The 18,184-nt window shown below is 43.1% G+C and overlaps 1 protein-coding gene across 2 annotated transcripts in view; it reads left to right on the top strand.

Moving 5' to 3' along the window:
• Positions 1 to 4,830, top strand: part of RACGAP1 (Rac GTPase activating protein 1) — a 39,796-nt gene extending 34,966 nt beyond the window's left edge. For both annotated transcript variants that reach the window (XM_073546134.1, XM_073546133.1), the window contains exons 16-17: positions 1,919 to 2,027; positions 3,101 to 4,830. In XM_073546134.1, coding sequence (XP_073402235.1) covers positions 1,919 to 2,027; positions 3,101 to 3,176 — 185 coding nt within the window. In that variant the 3' untranslated portion in view covers positions 3,177 to 4,830. The remainder of the gene's footprint in view (positions 1 to 1,918; positions 2,028 to 3,100) is intronic.
• The last annotated feature ends 13,354 nt before the right edge of the window (positions 4,831 to 18,184 follow it).

An 18,184-nucleotide genomic window follows, 5' to 3' on the forward strand; every position in this document is an offset into this window, starting at 1 on the left:
AACTCTAAGATGCTGGGTGGAGGGGCTTTCCTTTTAAAGGGGATGTCCACTGCTCGGACAACCCCTTCTCAATCCGTATGTTTGACCCCAGTAAAATCCTCAACTCTTTCCAGTGCTGTTGGCACAGGCTCTCCTGGCGATCACATGATCTTGCTGCATCATGTGATCCCTCCGGCGGCTTCACTGTTTCAGACAAATCGCATATGTCCAGATGAAGTGAGATTTGCTGTTCTTCCTTCCCCCGATTGTATGTGATATATCCAAAGCCTGTGTTCTGCCTTCTTCACGTATGACGCTGTGTGGATTCCAGCATACGGCTTAACATCCACTCCCAGAAACGAGACTGTATGGGTGCCTAAGGCTAGTTTCACACTAGCGTTTATGAGCGCAGCGACGGCCTGCGCACGGCCGCCGCTAAGCCCCGCTCCCTGCCGCGCCTCCGCCGGTAGCTCCGCCCACCGGCGCATGACACTGCATGCGCCCTGCGTCCCCTATCTTTATCACAGGGGGCGCAGGCCGTGCGCAATATGCGTTTGGCGGTGCATGCGCCTTTTTGACTGCGCCGACGCAACCAAACTGCAGCAGGTTGCGTTTGGCGCAGGTCGGCGCACCGTCAAAAGGACGCATGCGCCGCCAAACGCATACTGCGCACGGCCTGCGCCCCGTGATAAAGATAGAGGGCGCATGCAGCGTCATGCGCCGGTGGGCGGAGCTACCGGTGGAGGCGCGGCAGGGGGCGGGGCTTAGCGGCGGCCGTCGCTGCGCTCATAAACGCTAGTGTGAAACTAGCCTGTCTATTATTTATTCGGATGATATGGACAACGATGTGAGATAACAGATGGATAATTTAGCAGATTGTTGTACAAAAGTGGATGATTCAGGTAAAAACTACAAAAGACTATCAATACAGCATGTCAGTACTTAGACAACATACAATACACGAATACGGACAGGTAATAGCAATGCAGGGTACTATCACAACAGTAGCAATGACACAGGATGCTGTCATCATGCATCACACAAGAGCTGAGCAATACAACATACACAGCAGCAAAGGAGAGAAATATCCAACACAACTAGTGGCTGCCGGCCTTACACTCATTGAACAGAGGATGCATAACTAGAGGATGTTTATAACAAACATGCAGTGAAATAACATCACAGGAGCTGAGCATGCATTGGAAACATCTTGGGGGGCTGCATTATGGCTTGTAACACAGATGCATAACTCATAATTGCATTATCCTTACCTGAGTCTGCTTCTTATAGCAATGGTTTTGCAAAGAGCTGAGCTAAACACATGTGGGCTCCTCAGGAGAGGCTGGAGAATGGTTACATGTTGTTGACCAAGACTAGAAGAAGGGGCGGTTCTGAACAATTAACCATTTGGGGAAGAGAAAATCCCAAACACAGGAATAAAAGGGCAACTTATGACACCTACTGGCGATAGCTGGAACAGCACTTAATATCTAGCTGCACAAAATGGGAAGAACAGTCTGGAAGAGTGAAGCCAGCACTGATTGGCCACAGAGATCACATGATGTAATGTGATCGCCAGGAGAGCCTGTGCCGACACCAATGGAGCAGCAGTGGTTGGAGTATTTTACTGGAGTCAAACATAGGGATTGAGAAGGGGTTTGTCCCGTTCCAGAGCTATATACACCGTACTTCCCCCTACTGCACCTGTAGGCGCCTCGTGATGCGGTTTACAAGGAGCTATTAGCCGCTGTTCTATGAAGCTGCCTGTCTCAGTCGCTAACCGCGACACCTAAAAATCACGCAATGTCATATTGTCAGCTGTTTGCTTTAGTAGGTTTTATAGGCTTTACCTATTCTGCACAAATTGGAAGGTTTTAGAACACCGCTGCTCTCCTGTGTTCCTTTACTTGTAACCAGGGTGTTCTCTTTCCTACCTCAGTTAGCATGTTGGGACCTCTGACAACCCCTGAGCAACAAATCACCAAAACTCCTTCTACAAGTTCCCTTTCCCAGAAAGTTCGATCCACTATTGGCAAGAGTACACCAAAGTAAGTCGCTATCTTGGGAAATAAAATGGCTTGTTACAACCGTGTATTAACTAATCCTGTAAAGGTCAGACTTATTCATTTTTTTTTTTTTTTTTCCGATCAACCTAACAGGTGTAAGGGCCTATTTTTAAAGAGTTTGTCCAGCCCCGAAATCCAAATTTTTTTCTTTTTACGGTAATCTGTGCTGTACTGTAATATACAACACTACAAATTTTTGTTTTTCCAGTAATGGAACTGTAATTTTTTTTTTTTCTGTGCGTGGGGCGGTGTTTTACTTTATTTAGGGCACTTTGTCACCATTTATATTAAAAGAAAAAAAACTGAATTCTTGCAGTTTTTAGGCTAGTTTCACATTTGCGTCTTTGTGCGCAAGTAGAAACGCATGCAAAAACGCATCATGCGTTTTTGCATGCGTTTGCGTTTTTTATGCACTTTTGTTCTCTAGGTGTCAAACCAGTGTCTACACATGTTATACTCGTAAAACGCATGCGTTTTGTTTTTTGTTTTTTTACGCCTTTGGACGGGCCCAAAAATGCAACAGGTAGCGTCTGGCGTGTCTAGACCTTGAAAAAACGCAGCCAAACGCAAGACCATGCGTGCACCATGTTAAACATGGGGATGCATGTGCACAATGCGCTGCGCAAAAAACGCTAATGTGAAACCAGCCTTACTTTGGCCTCTGAGCAATAATACTTTACAGATCGATTTTCATTAGTTACCTGGCGCAAGGATGCTCAATACACAATAGGTGATGGTCACAGCTCACTGCCTCCCCCTTCTTGCTTAGTGACATTTGCACAGGTCACCGAAAATTCTTGCATAGAGGGTAATGAGCATCTCCATATTACAGGTTCCTATGGTCCATCTAGCTGCTGTAATACATCTATAAATGCTATTAACAGCTGCTCAGGCAAGATGGCCCTATAATTGTACGGCAATGAAAAAACTATTTCACTACATTGTGTTGCGTGTAATAATTAAAACTTTTATTCTACTTTTTTTTTTTTTTTTTTTAAATCTGTTTGTGGACGACCTATAAGGGACTATATCACCTATTTGCTTATTTCTTTTAGGTTCGGAAGCAAGAGTAAATCTGTTACCAATATTGCTCGACAGGGCAATTTCTTTGCCTCTCCGCTACTGAAATAGGCCACCAACATTCAACAGATGCACATGAAATTGCACATTTTAACATGTGAAGATAATGTGGGTTTTAGTAGTTATAATGCAAGATTTGTACAATACTGTAACATGCAAGAGGTAATACTGCACAACTACCGTGTTTACTTGGGAGTCTGCTTTTATTACTACATATGAATCCAGAGTTTTAAGAGACCATTTGATGTGACTTTTTTTATTTCCCTTTTTTCCCATAAACTATTGTATGACACAAAGCAGCTTTCCTTTTTGCTGGAGACAATAGTTTTCATGCTGGGGTGTTGATAGTAATGATGACCCCTTTTATGTATACTCCATTTGCTTTGGATACTGTATATTTTGTGGTATATTCTTTCCTGGTTGAAATACTCTATGATGACAGACTGCTTTTACTGTCACATTAAAATGTTAAAGGGAACCTGTCATCACGATTTAGTATGTTAAATTAAAGGTATGGCCACAATGGCGCTTCTATATTGACTTAATAGATACCTGTAGGGAAGAAATTTGCTTTCTGGTTCTTGTTTAATTCACGTTAGAAATTTTGGTACAATATCCTCTGCCTATATTGACGCGGGACCGTGGATGAGGTCTTTGGCTCTGCTGTGGCCCCTCTGCATTTGCACGAGCCTCCTTTTTTAAGACTTGCGCCACCCACACACATTCATGTCCCAGTGGTCTTCAGTAAAATGGTGCCGGTGGCAGCACATGCGACTTTTCAGACCTTGGCTCAATGAAGGCGGTCAAGAACAGCGCTGGTGCAAACTTTGAAGAGGGAAGCTCGTACAAACGCACAGGTGCTGCGGCAGTGCCAAAAACCCTTCCCACAGTCCCACCCTGGTGCACAAAGATTTTGCACCAAAACTTGGAACGAGAATTAAAGGGAATCTGTCACCCCATTTTTGCTCTGAGCTGCGGCCACCGACATTAGGGGATTATCTACAGCAATCTGTAATGCTGTAGATAAGCCCCTGATGTAACCTGAAAGATAAGAAAAACGAGTTATATTGTGCTCACCCGGGGGTCTGGTCCGGTCCGACGCTTCCCATCTTCTAGCAATGCCGTCCTCCTTCTTATCTCTGCCGCGGCTCCTGCGCAGGCGTACTTTATCTGCCCTGCCGGACCTCTGACCTTTCCCGGTACTTTACTCTGCCCTCAATAATGCAAGATTTCTACAATACTGTGGCCCTCAATAGGGGCAGATAAAGTACGCCTGCGCAGGAGCCGTGGCAGAAGAAAGAAGGAGGACGACATTGCTAGAAGATGGGAAGCACCCGACCATGCCCCCCGGTGAATATTATCTTACTCATTTTTCTTCTCTTTCAGGTTACATCAGGGGCTTATCTACAGCATTACAGAATGCTGTAGATAAGCCCGTGATGGCGGTGGCCGCAGCTCATAGAGTAAAAATGGGGTGACAGATTCCCTTTAAACAAGAACCAGGTTGCGAATTTCTTCCTGCAGGTATGTATTAAATCAGTATAAATGCACCAATATGACCGTAGATTAATTTTAACATGCTAAATTGTGATGAGCAGTTCCCTTTAAACCTTGTTCCTTAGTTGGGGAAGCTTGCATGCTTTTTATACGGTATCATACATAATTTCTGTAAATACGGCACTGATAAATTATCTTTTTAACCCCATTTCTGCCTTGAGTATTTCTTCTCTGAGTCTGATACAAATTAAGTAGGATTAAAAGTGTAGCTTAGCACCTACTGTAATCATCATCCAGATGATTACTCCCGATGAGGTGTAGCAGTTAGTTACATGAAATACTTGCCGACACCTCTGTAGGCCGCAATGTCTACCAGGTTTCCCAGCAAATATTCTTTGGACACATCAGTCTAGTAATGACACAATGATATAAGAAATCAGTCACTAATGCCAGTGCAGATGTCCAAATCGAACCCTAACCTTCTACGACAGGTGTAACTATTACAATGCCCAGGTATTTTGGCAGCTTAAAGAATCTGCCACTTTTGGGCTGTTTAAACTAGCAAAAACAGGACGGACTTCCAGATTCTCACACTGTACTTCTGGAGCTTGTCCGATGGCTGCAACAAGATTTTCCTGTTCAAATTAATCAAATGTAAGACCTCCATACATATGGAGAAAGGTTGGCCGAACCTGCCGATTTTTGACAGTGACCTTCTGATATGTATTGGGGTCTTCTTGACTATCCCCCAAAAGATGTCAGAGGAAATAGGCCACTGGCAGAGGTAAAAAAAAATCTCTGCTGAAACCTCATGAACACTCGGCTGACTGTTATCTTGTGTTTGGCAGCTTTAGGTCACCAAAGAACCCAGGCTGGCCATACTTTACAGATTTCAAGCGCATCCTGAAACATTTTTCACTCATGGTTAGTCGGTGAGGCTTTAACTTGTTGCATGATCACAAAAAGACACCAATATTGTTAGGGCTGGTCTAGGCTTGATGCGATGTAGCGCTGTTCAGCATGAACCACAGCACAAAACAACTTCAAAATGCTCATCTGTCATGTTGAATCCTTTTTTTTTTTTTTTTTTTTTGAAGATATCTGCAATCTGTCAACATTTCACACTTGTGTCATAAAAAGGTAACTATGGTCATCAGAAAAATGGTGGTATCTGCTTCTGCCAAAATCTGACAACTGAATGGCGAGTTCTGAATAATGCTATAACACACCTGCAATCTATATAGCGGTCTGAGAATGACCTGAAGATACAATGTTAGGGACCTTCGTGACTGAGCGTCCTTGGGATCGGTGTTCTGCGGTTCTGGAAGCGGTCCATCCAAACTCCTGCGTTTATAGAACAGAGCTGCAGTTCTTATTTAAGTCAGTCTTTTGGCTTTGAGACGTGAGAATTACTTTACTCACGGCATTATTTCATCCTTGAAAATATTCCCAATTCAATAAAATAGAAATTTTATACAAGAGTGCTTTAATACACTTGGCCTTCAATTGCAGGTTTATTTATTCATTTTTAATGCACTTCCCTTTATAATGTTTTGTAATTTACCCTTGAAGATTCACCTCTGACTGGTAGGTTCTCTCCGATTGCCAGTATTTCTTACACTTTTAATGTAGATTCATACTGCACAGCGCTCGTACAGCCACTCATTACAGGCATCTTTGTGCGTTTTTTTTTTTTTTCTTGGTTTTGCTACTGGACTGCAATTACAACTGAATGTACGGTTAGGTCCCCATATATATTTGGACAGACAACATTTTTCTAATTTTGGTTCTAGACATTACCACAATGAATTTTAAACAACACAATTCAGTTGCAGTTGAAGTTCAGACTCTCAGCTTTCATTTGAGGGTATCCACATTAAAATTGGATGAAGGATTTAGGCGTTTCAGCTCCTTAACATGTGCCACCCTGTTTTTAAAGGGACCAAAAGTAATTGGACAATTGACTCCAAGGCTATTTCATGGACAGGTGTGGGCAATCCCTTTGTCATTCTCAATTAAGCAGATAAAAGGCCTGGAGTTGATTTGAGGTGTGGTGCTTGCATTTGGAAGGTTTTGCTGTGAAGGAAACATTTGGTCAAAGGAGCTCTCCATGCAGGTGAAACAAGCCATCCTTAAGCTGCAAAAACAGAAAAAACCCATCCGAGAAATTGCTACAACATTACGAGTGGCAAAATCTACAGTTTGGTACATCCTGAGAAAGCACTGGTGAACTCATCAATGTAAAAAGACTTGAGCACCCACGGAAGACAACAGTGGTGGATGATCGCAGAATAATCTCCATAGTGAAGAGAAACCCATTCACAACAGCCAACCAAGTGAACAACACTCTCCAGGAGGTAGGCGTATCAATATCCAAATCTACCATAAAGAGAAGACTGCATGAAAGTAAATACAGAGGGTTCGCTGCACGGTGCAAGCCACTCATAAGCATCAAGAATAAAAAGGCTAGACTGGACTTTGCTAAAAACATCTAAAAAAGCCAGCATAGTTCTGGAAGAACATTCTTTGGACAGATGAAACCAAGATCAACCTCTACCAGAATGAAGGAAAGAGAAAAGTATGGTGAAGGCGTGGTACAGTGTTTATTGATGATGTGACACAGGACAGAAGCAGCCAAATGAATTCTGAGGTATTCAGAGCCATACTGTGTGCTCAGATCCAGTCAAATGCAGCCAAACTGATTGGTTGTCGTTTCATACTACAGATGGACAATGACCCAAAACATAAAGCCAAAGCAACCCAGGAGTTTATTAAAGCAAAGAAGTGGAATATTCTTGAATGGCCAAGTCAGTCACCTGATCTCAACCCAATAGAGCATGCATTTCACTTGTTAAAGACTAATCTTCAAGAGGAAAGGCCCACAAACAAACAGCAACTGAAAACCACCGCAGTGAAGGCCTGGCAGAGCATCAAAAAGGAGGAAACACAGCGTCTGGTGATGTCCATGAGTTTGACTTCAGGCAGTCATTGCCAGCAAAGGGTTTTCAACCAAGTACTAGAAATTAATATTTGATTTACAATTATTTAATCTGTCCAATTACTTTTGGTCCCTTTAAAAACAGGGTGGCACATGTTAAGGAGCTGAAACTCCTAAACCCTTCATCCAATTTTAATGTGGATACCCTCAAATGAAAGCTGAAAGTCTGAACTTCAACTGCATCTGAATTGTTTTGTTTAAAATTCATTGTGGTAATGTCTAGAACCAAAATTAGAAAAATGTCTCTGCAAATATATATGGACCTAACTGTATCCTGAGCTTTTAACCCCTTCCTGACATCCGACGTACTATCCCGTCCATGGGACCCGGGCCCCTATGCTCATGGACGGGATAGTACGTTTACCGCGATCAGCGGCGCCCACGTGGTGAGCGCCGCTGATCGCGGCCGGGTGTCAGCTGATTATCACAGCTGACACGGACCGCCCCCGACACGTTAACCCCTTGCACACCGCGATCAAACATGATCGCAGTGTACCGGGGGTTAAAGGGAAGCATCGGCAGGGAGGGGGCTCCCTCCGTGCTTCCCTGAGCCCCCCACGGCAGCGCAATGTGCAGCGCTGCTGCCGGGGGCTCCTTTCCTGCAGGCCCCCGAATCCAAGATGGCGACGGGGGCCTGCAGGAAGCTGGCTTCCTCAGTGCCTGCAAAGCGCAGGCATGAGGAAGCCTTGTGCACTGCCTGTGACAGATCGCTGATCTGTCACAGTGATCTGTGATGTGACAGATCAGCGATCTGTCACAGAACAGTGATGTCCCACCTGGGACTATTTAATAAAGTAAAAAAGAATAGTGTTAAAATAATTTAAAAAAAATCGCCAAATAAATTACAAAGAAAAAAAAAAAATATTCCCCCAAATAAATCCATTTTTTGAAAATAAAAAAAAAAAACAATAAAAGTACACATATTAGGTATCGCCGCGTCCGTAATGACCCGCCCTATAAAACTCCCTTTAGTTAACCCCTTTAGCGAACCCCTTAAAAAATAAAAAACGAAGCAAAAAATAATTTATCATACCGCCAAACAAAAAGTGTAATAATGCGCGATCAAAAAGACGCATATAAATATCCATGGTACCGCTGAAAACGTCATCTTGTCCCGCAAAAAAGATGCTGTGTGGCAGCTCATCAGCGAAAAAATAAAAAAGTTATAGCTCGCAGAATAAAGCGATGCAAAAATAATTTTTTATATAAAATAGTTTTCATTGCATAAAACCGACAAAACATAAAAAAAACCTAAATGAGGTATCGCTGTAACCGTACTGACCCGAAGAATAAAACCGCTTTATCAATTTTACCGCACGCGGAACGGTGTAAACGCTCCCCCCCCAAAAGAAATTCATGAAACGCTGGTTTTTGTTCTTTCCGCGTCCCAAAAATCGGAATAAAAAGCGATCAAAAAATGTCACGTGCCCGAAAATGGTACCAATAAAAACGTCAACTCGTCCCGCAAAAAATAAGACCTCACATGACTCGGTGGATCAAAATACGGAAAAATTATAGCTCTCAATATGTGGTGATGCAAAAACTATTTTTACAATAAAAAGCGTCTTTTAGCGTGCGACAGCTGCCAAGCATAAAAACCCGCCATAAATAGTAAATCAAACCCCCCATTATCACCCCCTTAGTTAGGCAAAAATAATAAAATAAAAATTTATTTTTTTCCATTAGGGTTAGGGGTGTGTTCGAGTTAGAATTTGGGGTTTCCACTGTTTGGGCACATCATGGGCTCTCCAAATACAACATGGTGTCTGATTTCAATTCCAGCCAATTCTGAGTTGAAAAAGTCAAATGGTGCTCCTTCCCTTCCAAGCTCTGACATGCACCCAAACAGTGTTTTACCCCCACATATAGAGTATCGGCCTACTCAGGACAAATTGCAAAACAATTTTTGGGGTCCAATTTCTCCTGTTACCCTTAGGAAAATAAAAAAATGGGGGCAAAAATATCATTTTTGTGGAAAAAAATGATTTTTTTATTTTCACGTCCGAGCGTTATAAAATTCTGTGAAGCACTTGGGGGTTCAAAGTGCTCACCACACATCTAGATAAGTTCCTTAGGGGGTCTCGTTTCCAAAATGGGGTCATTTGTGGGGGGTTTCCACTGTTTAGGTACATTAGGGGCCCTCCAAATGCAACATGACACCCGCAGAACATTCCCTCAAAGTCTGCATTCCAAAACGTCACTACTTCCCTTCCGAGCCCCGACGTGTGTCCATACAGTAGTTTTCTCCCACATATGGGGCGTCAGCGTACTCTGGACAAATTGGACAACAACTTTTGGGGTTCAATTTCTCCTGTTACCCTTGGGAAAATAAAAAAATTGGGGACTAATTGATCATGTTTGTGGAAAAAATACGATTTTTTTTATTTTCATGCCCGGGCATTATAAACTTCTGTGAAACCCTTGGGGGTTCAAAGTTCTCACCACACATCTAGATAAGTTCCTTAGGGGGTCTAGTTTCCAAAATGGTGCCATTTGTGGGGGGTTTCCACTGTTTTGGTACATCAGGGGTTTTCCAATCGCGACATGATGTCCGATCTCAATTCCAGCCAAAAACGTCAAATGGCGCTGCTTCCCTTCCGAGCTCTGCCATGCGCCCAAATAGTGGTTTACCCCCACATCTGGGGTATCAGCGTACTCAGGACAAATTGCACAATAACTTTTAGGGTCCTGTTACCCTTGGGAAAATAAAAATTGGGGTGAAAAGATCATTTTTGTGGAAAAAATGATTTTTTAATTGTACTGCTGTACGTTATAAACTTCTGTAAAGCCCTTGTGGGTTCAAAGTTCTCACCACATATCTAGATAAGTTCCTTGGGGGGGTCTAGTTTCCAAAATGGGATCACTTGTAGGGGGTTTGCACTGTTTAGGTACATCAGGGACTCTCCAAACGTGACATGGCGTCCAATCTGAATTCCAGACAATTTTGCATTGAAAAAGTCAAACGGCGCTCCTTCCATTCTGAGCTCTGCCATGCGCCGAAACAGTCGTTCCCTCCCACATATCAGGTATCAGCGTACTCAGGACAAATTGCACAATAACTTTTGCAGTCCAATTTCTCCGGTTACCCTTGGTAAAGTAAAAAAAATTGAAGCTGAAGTACTTTTTTTGTGAAAAAAACTTAGATGTTCATTTTTTTTTTTTTTAAATATTCAAAAAAAATTCCAGTGACGCACCTAAAGGGTTAATAAACTTCTTGAATGTGGTTTTGAGCACCTTAAGGCCTGTTTCACACTTCCGTTTTTTCAAATCCGTCAAAATCCGTTGGTTTCCGTAAAAAAACGGATCCGCCATTTTTTTGCAGGATCCGTTTTTTTGTCCCATAGACTTACATTAGTGGTTACCGCGGATCCGTCAAAAAAACGGATCCGTTTTTTTAAAAACGGATCCGTCTGCATCAGTTTCCGTCAAAAAAACGGAAACGGATCCGTTTGGCGGACACAAAAACGGAAGTGTGAAACAGGCCTAAGGGGTGCAGTTTTTAGAATGGTGTCACTTTTGGGTATTTTCTATCATATAGACCCCTCAAAGTGGCTTCAAATGTGATGTGGTCCGTAAAAATAAAATGGTGTTGTAAAAATGTGAAATTGCTGGTCAACTTTTAACCCTTATAACTTCCTAACAAAAAAAAATTTTGGTTCTAAAATTGTGCTGATGGAAAGTAAACATGTGGGAAATGTTAGTTATCAAGTTTTTTGTGTGCCGTATCTCTGTGATTTAAGGGCATAAAAATTCAAAGTTGGTAAATTGTGAAATTTTCAAAATTTTCGCCAAATTTCCGTTTTTCTCACAAATAAACGCAAGTTATTTGAATGAAAATTTTACCACTAACATGAAGTACAATATGTCACGAGAAAACAATGTCCGAATCACCGGGATCCATGGAAGCGTTCCAGAGTTATGACCTCATAAAGGTACAGTGGTCAGAATTGTAAAAATTGGCCCGGTCATGAACGTGCAAACCACCCTTGGGGGTGAAGGGGTTAAACACTGGGCGTGTTAGCAATGCAACCATGGAAGGCCTAGATTTTATAAGTTATCAACTAAGGTGAATATGACTTAAAGGGGGGTGGTCCAGAACTAGTATTGATTTTAATGGGAACCTGTCACTTTTTTAATATACAGGTTATTAGCGATACTAATCTTTATATAGCCGAACACTGCGGGGAGAAGATACATTTTATTCTCCCCAGCAGCATTTGGTTTGTCACGTGGGCGGTGCTGGCGTAGGTTCAGTCACTGCTGTGAGAATAGTGGCAACTGTAACTGCGTCCCTGACACTGACTGCATTGTGACTGGCTGTCAGTCGGGGCCGGGGTGCTGTAACAGCCACGGCTCTGTATACTCAGTGCTGCCTGAACCCACGCTGGCGCTGCCCTCTTGACTGAAACCAAATTCTGCCTGGGAGAGTAAAGTTCATTTTCTCCCACAGCGTTAAGCTACATGCAGGTTAGTAACTATTAATCTGCAGATTAAACCCATAGCTGCAAGTGTTTTTGCTGGGGACCGGTTCCCTTTAATACGGTCTACTTATTGTAATCTAGTCGCTTTGAATAAGAAGTTCCTACAGTTCACTTTTCTAAGGCTAGGTTCACATTAGCGTTTGTGTCCGCAGCGTATCATCCGCATGCAAAACGCATGTTTATGCAGCGTTTTTTTATGCGCATCATCTTGGGCTGGTTTCACATTTGCGTTTTGAGGCGCAGCGGATGCTCGCTGTGAAGCTCCACCCCCTGTCGCGCCTCCTCCGGTCAGCTCCGCCTGCAGTATACACCTACCATTGGCTCTAGCGTTCATGCTTAGTGTCCATAGGAGGCACATGGGTCTGCTATTCAGATCATTATTTTTTATTCTAATTTTTATATTTTTTCAAGGATGATGGGGGTGACGGACCTTTTCAAGGGTCCAATCTCCGCAAACTAACAGGTGGGAACGTGGAGTATTGCCTCCACGTACCCCCTCCTACGACGCGCAACAACATGCCTGAGCTTGATTTTAAGGGCGACTGATCCCTTCAGGGCACCGTTCTCCCCGCAACAGACGGGAACATAGTGTCGCCTCCATGAACCCCCTTCTGAAGCCAGGCTACAGCCGGATAACACCCCCTGACCTATCCTAGGAGATCGAAGCCCTGGAATGTACAGAGGCCCCGACAGTATTCATGTGGCCCCCACTGCATCACCACTAATAGAACAGCGATGATGGATGGAGGCAGACGGCCCCTCTCCACCTCCCTGATAAAGAGGATGGATTGTGGGTGCCTGCACCGTCCATCCTACAGCTTCCTGATCTGCAGACAGCGGTAGCTCTGCACCCTTTATCTTCCTTCCGGGGCGGTAAGTACAGGACCGGATGGAGGACTCCTTGTGCGCATCGCGGCTCTGGCGCTTGTCCACAGCCGGCGCCAGAAATTTAGCTCCCGACTTCTGCCTGCTCTAGGCCGGAAACATGTAGCTCCACCCCTAAGGTCACGTTGGCGATTCCTCCCACCTGCTTTGCGCTTCTCGCTTAGCAAGAAGCGCCTGTAATCCCTGCGGCCATCTTTAGGGAATCTGACCGCTAGCGTACAACACCACAAGCTGCATCTCCTTCACCGACTGCACCGGGTACTACCGCAAGCCGTGCTGTCAACGGGCGACCCCAAGAGTACCGCTCGAAGGGCAACAGGACCATGGGTAAGAGCTGCAGCCACATACTCTCAGGCTCCCTCTTTTCCTTTTACTGCTCTGGGTCATTTTGCTCTGCAGAGCTGCGCTGCCTTATACAGCAGCGCTTCTATATACTTAGCTCTTGTCCTGCAGTATTCATTGACTCCTATATTGGGCAGGGGTACAGCATGTCTCCCTAAAGCATCCCAAAAGGTCAACAAGCCAGTCTTGTTCACCTCATGTTCCACGTGTCAGGCTGCATTACTGTGGGCACAGAATACTCCAATATGTGAAGCCTGCACCCCCAAACTTACTCAGGATCAAACATGATCGCAGTGTATCGGGGGCATAGGGAATAATCACGCAGGGAGGGGGCTCCCTGCATACTTCCCTGAGCCCCTTGGAACAACGCGATGTGCTCGCGTTGTTCCGAGGGCCTCCTTCCTGCAGGCCCCCGAATCTAAGATGGCTGCAGGGTCCTGCAGGGAGGTAGCATTCTCAGTGCCTGCTGAAGGCAGGCGCTGAGAAAGCCGCCTGCAGTGTCTGTCAGTTCGCTGATCTGACACAGTGCACTGCAAAGTGTCAGATCAGCGATCTGACACAGTGCACTGCAAAGTGTCAGATCAGCGATCTGACACTATACAGTGATGTCCCCTCCCCCCCCGGGACAGTGTAATAAAGTAAAAAAAAAAAAAAAGTAATTTTTTTAAAAAATTCCTAAATAAATTAAAAAAAAATTCCCTAATAAATTATTTTTTTGTAAATAAAAAAACAATAAAAGTACACATATTTAGTATCGCTGCGTCCGTAACGACCCGCCCAATAAAACTCTCACTAGTTAACCCCTTAAAAAAAAACAATGCTTTATCATCATACCACAGATCAAAAAGTGCAATAACACGCGATCAAAAAGACAGATATAAATAACCATGGTACCGCTGAAAACATCATCTTGTCCCGCAAAAAACGAGCCACCATACAGCATCATCAGCAAAAAAGTTATAGCTCGCAGAATAAAGCGATGCAAAAATTATTTTTTATTTAAAATTGTTTTTATTGTATAAAAGCGTCAAAACATAAAAAAGATATAAATGAGGTATCGCTGTAATCGTACTGACCCGAAGAATAAAACCGCTTTATCAATTTTACCACACGGTGTAAACGCACCCCCCCACCCAAAAAAAAAAAAGACATTCATGAATTGCTGGTCTTTGTTCATTCTGCGTCCCAAAAAATCCCAAAATAAAAAGGAATAAAAAAATGTTGCGTGCCTGAAAATGGTACCAATAAAAACGTCAACTCGTCCTACAAAAAATAAGACCTCACATGACTGGGTCAAAATATGGAAAAAGTATAGCTCTCAAAATGCGATGCAAAAGCTATTTTTACAATAAAAAGCGTCTTTTAGCGTGCGACAGCTGCCAAACATAAAAACCCGCTATAAATAGTAAATCAACCCCCCTTTATCACCCCATTAGTTAGGGAAAAATAATAAAATTTAAAAAAATGTATTTATTACCATTTTCCCATTAGGGTTTAGATTAGGGTTAAGGTTGGAGTTAGAATTGGGGGGTTTCCACTCTTTAGGCACATCAGGGGCTCTCCAAACGCAACATGGCGTCTGATCTCAATTCCAGCCAATTCTGTGTTGAAAAAGTCAAACGGTGCTCCTTCCCTTCCAAGCTCTGCCATGCGCCCAAGCAGTGGTTTACCCCCACATATGGGGTATCAGCCTACTCAGGACAAATTGAACAATAACTTTTGGCATCCAGTTTCCCTTGGGAAAATAAAAATTGGGGGTGAAAAGATCATTTTTGCGGAAAAAATAAGATTTTTTAATTTTACAGCTGTACGTTATAAACTTATGTGAAGCCCTTAGGGGTTCAAAGTTCTCACCACACATCTAGATAAGTTCCTTGGGGGGGTTTAGTTTCCAAAATGGTGTCATTTGTGGGGGGTTTCCACTGTTTAAGCACATCAGGGGCCCTCCAAATGCAATATGGCGTCAAACCAATTCTGCGTTGAAAAAGTCAAATGGCGCTCATTCCCTTCCAAGCTCTGCCATGTGCCGAAACAGTGGTTCCTCCCCACATATCAGGTGTCAGCGTACTCAGGACAAATTGCACAATAACTTTTGCAGTCCAATTTCTCCTGTAAGGCTGGAGTCACACACAACTAATAAAAAATCGGTCCCATTTTAACGGTCCGAAATCGCACAAAGGTGTCTTAACCAGTGATGCGTTTTTGATGCGATTTTTCTTCATTGATGCGATTTTAATCGCATGTAAGGATACTTTTGACATCCGTCTGGCGAGATTTTCTCGCAGGATAGCAAAATGGACAAATAATGGAGCCCAATGACAGGTTTCCCCACACAAATGAATTAAAATTATGGAGTTGTAGGGGTTAATTTAAGGGGTTAATTAGTTGTATGAATTTGCAGGGACTCCTGCTTACGTCACTGAGGCTGCAGGGAGTCCCCGTAATTTAATACAACGAATTAACCCCTTAAATTAACCCCTACAACTCCATAATTTTACCCACAAACACTCATCTAATTAATGGTGATAGGCATAACAAAAAAAACATGAAATGAAATGGTTAACTATATGTAAACCATGTGTCATTTCATGTCGGGCAGGGGAATAAATATCCAAAAGCCGGCAAATGTTTCTGCGGCTATTCTGCTTTGATGAACTGTATGAATTAGAAATATATGTATAAATGTGTCTCTATGACATGTATAAAATATATATATATTGTGTCTAGATATATTCATTCTATCTTTATTTAACCGGTCTCTGTGATTTTACTGTATTGGAATAAAGAATTGCCGTCTTTTGCTAAAGGACACCGGGTGCGATTTAATCGCAACTCACACATCTGGTCCGTTTTTAGTCCCATTTTTTCTCGCCCCCATAGACTTGTATTGTCGAATCCGATCCGAAAGTCGGTGACAATCGCAGCATGCCAGTGTGACCCCGGCCTTACCCTTAGGCTATGTGCACACGCTGCTGTTTTTGCTGCGGTTTTTACTGCAGTTTCGCTGCGTTTTTGGCCCTGCGGAACTGCAGCAGTTCCGCAGACATGGTACAGTACCATGTTACCCTATGGGTTTTAAAAACCGCTGTGCTCACGCTGCGTTTTTTTCCCGTCCGGTTTTGCTGCGGTTTATAAACCGCAGCATGTCAATTGTTTCTGCGGATTCCGCTGCGGTTTCACACCATTAACATAGTAGAGGTGTGAAACCGCAGGGGAAAACCGCAGGTCATTTTACCTGCGGTTCCTCGCGGTAAAAACCCACAGGTGAATCCGCAGCGTGTGCACATAGCCTTAAAATAAGAAAAATTGGACCTGAAGTAATGTGTGAATAAAAGTTAATTTTATTTTTTTTTTTTTAAACATTCAAGAAGTTTATTAACCCTTCAGGTGCTTCACAGGAATTTTTTGAATGTGGTTTTGAGCACCTTGAGGGGTGCAGTTTTTAGAATGGTATCATTTTTGGGTATTTTCTATCATATAGACCCCTCAAAGTGACTTCAAATGAGATGTGGTCCCTTGAAAAAAAAAAAGTGTAAAAATGAGAAATCGCTGGTCAACTTTTATCTCGTAACTTTCTAAAAAAAAAAAAAAAAATTTGGTTCCAAAATTGTGCTGATGTAAAGTAAACATGTGGGAAATGTTACTTATTAAGTTTTTTGTGTGCCATATATTTGCGATTTAAGGGCATAAAAATTAAAAGTTGGAAAATTGCAAAATTTTCGCTAAATTTCCGTTTTTTCACAAATAAAATTTGACATTTTACCACTAACGTGAAGTACAGTATGTCACGAGAAAACACTGTCAGAATCACCGGGATCCATAGAAGCGTTCCAGAGTTATGACCTCATAAAGGGACAGTGGTCAGAATTGTAAAAATTGTCCCGGTCATTAACGTGCAAACCACCCATGGGGGTAAAGGGGTTAAACGTTGAACCATGTTATCGATACAGAGGAAACAACCTTAAAATACACCAGATTTATCATATTGGGTCATGCTATTTCATACATTTAATGCATCTTTAGACTGAATATATAAACATACACCACCTAGTAGTGATCTTATATTGTGCCAGAAATTTTTTTACGAAAATATTGGTGCATTGTCACATTCTGATCTTGCCTTATTTTCTGTTTGACCATGCCCTGCTATTGGAGAACACCTAGAGAGTGTCTAAAACAAATAAATGGCATGAAATACAGTTTACTGATGCAATCAACAAGATATATCTCCCTCACTGTTCGGGCGCATCCAGACATCTGAAAAAAATTGGTCTGAGATCAGACCACAATGCACGGTCTGGCCGCAGATCTCCCAACCTTAGGGTGACCGCTTCATAAATTTCCTTCACGCTTGGGCCAGGAGAGCCATGGCCAGTCTGTGCATTGTGGTCCAATCTCAGACACATTTGTATGAACATGAAAAATAAAATGCAAAGATAGGCGCAATGAGTGTACCTGTGTTTAAATTTATTCCCTAACTGAATCGACAGGGTGCTCACCTTACAGGGTTGTGCCACCCTTGCACAGCCACAGTGTGAATATGAATGGTAGTTGGGCAGCGTGTCCTCTCAACCCAGAAGGGCACTGTACGTGGCTGTCAGCAACCTCCGCTCTCCTGGTCAGTCCATCTCTCACCGGCTTCCGGATGTGAAGTTGAGACCGATCCCAGCGGTAAGTGAACACCAAGGATCCCGGAGCTTCCCAGCACCGCCCAGCAAATGCAGGTTCTCCCACAAGCAACTGCCCTCCAAGCTGCTCCTGCCGCTGATCCTCAGAGAGGAAAATCCAATGTGAAGCAACAAAAAAAAGCGGTCTATAGGAGCGCTAACGGAGAGGCAGAAACCAGAAAAAGGGTA

This window comes from Dendrobates tinctorius, unplaced genomic scaffold (genome assembly GCF_039654945.1).
Source record: "Dendrobates tinctorius isolate UK_male_01 unplaced genomic scaffold, ASM3965494v1 ptg000145l, whole genome shotgun sequence".
In the NCBI taxonomy this organism is placed as follows: Eukaryota; Metazoa; Chordata; class Amphibia; order Anura; family Dendrobatidae; genus Dendrobates; species Dendrobates tinctorius.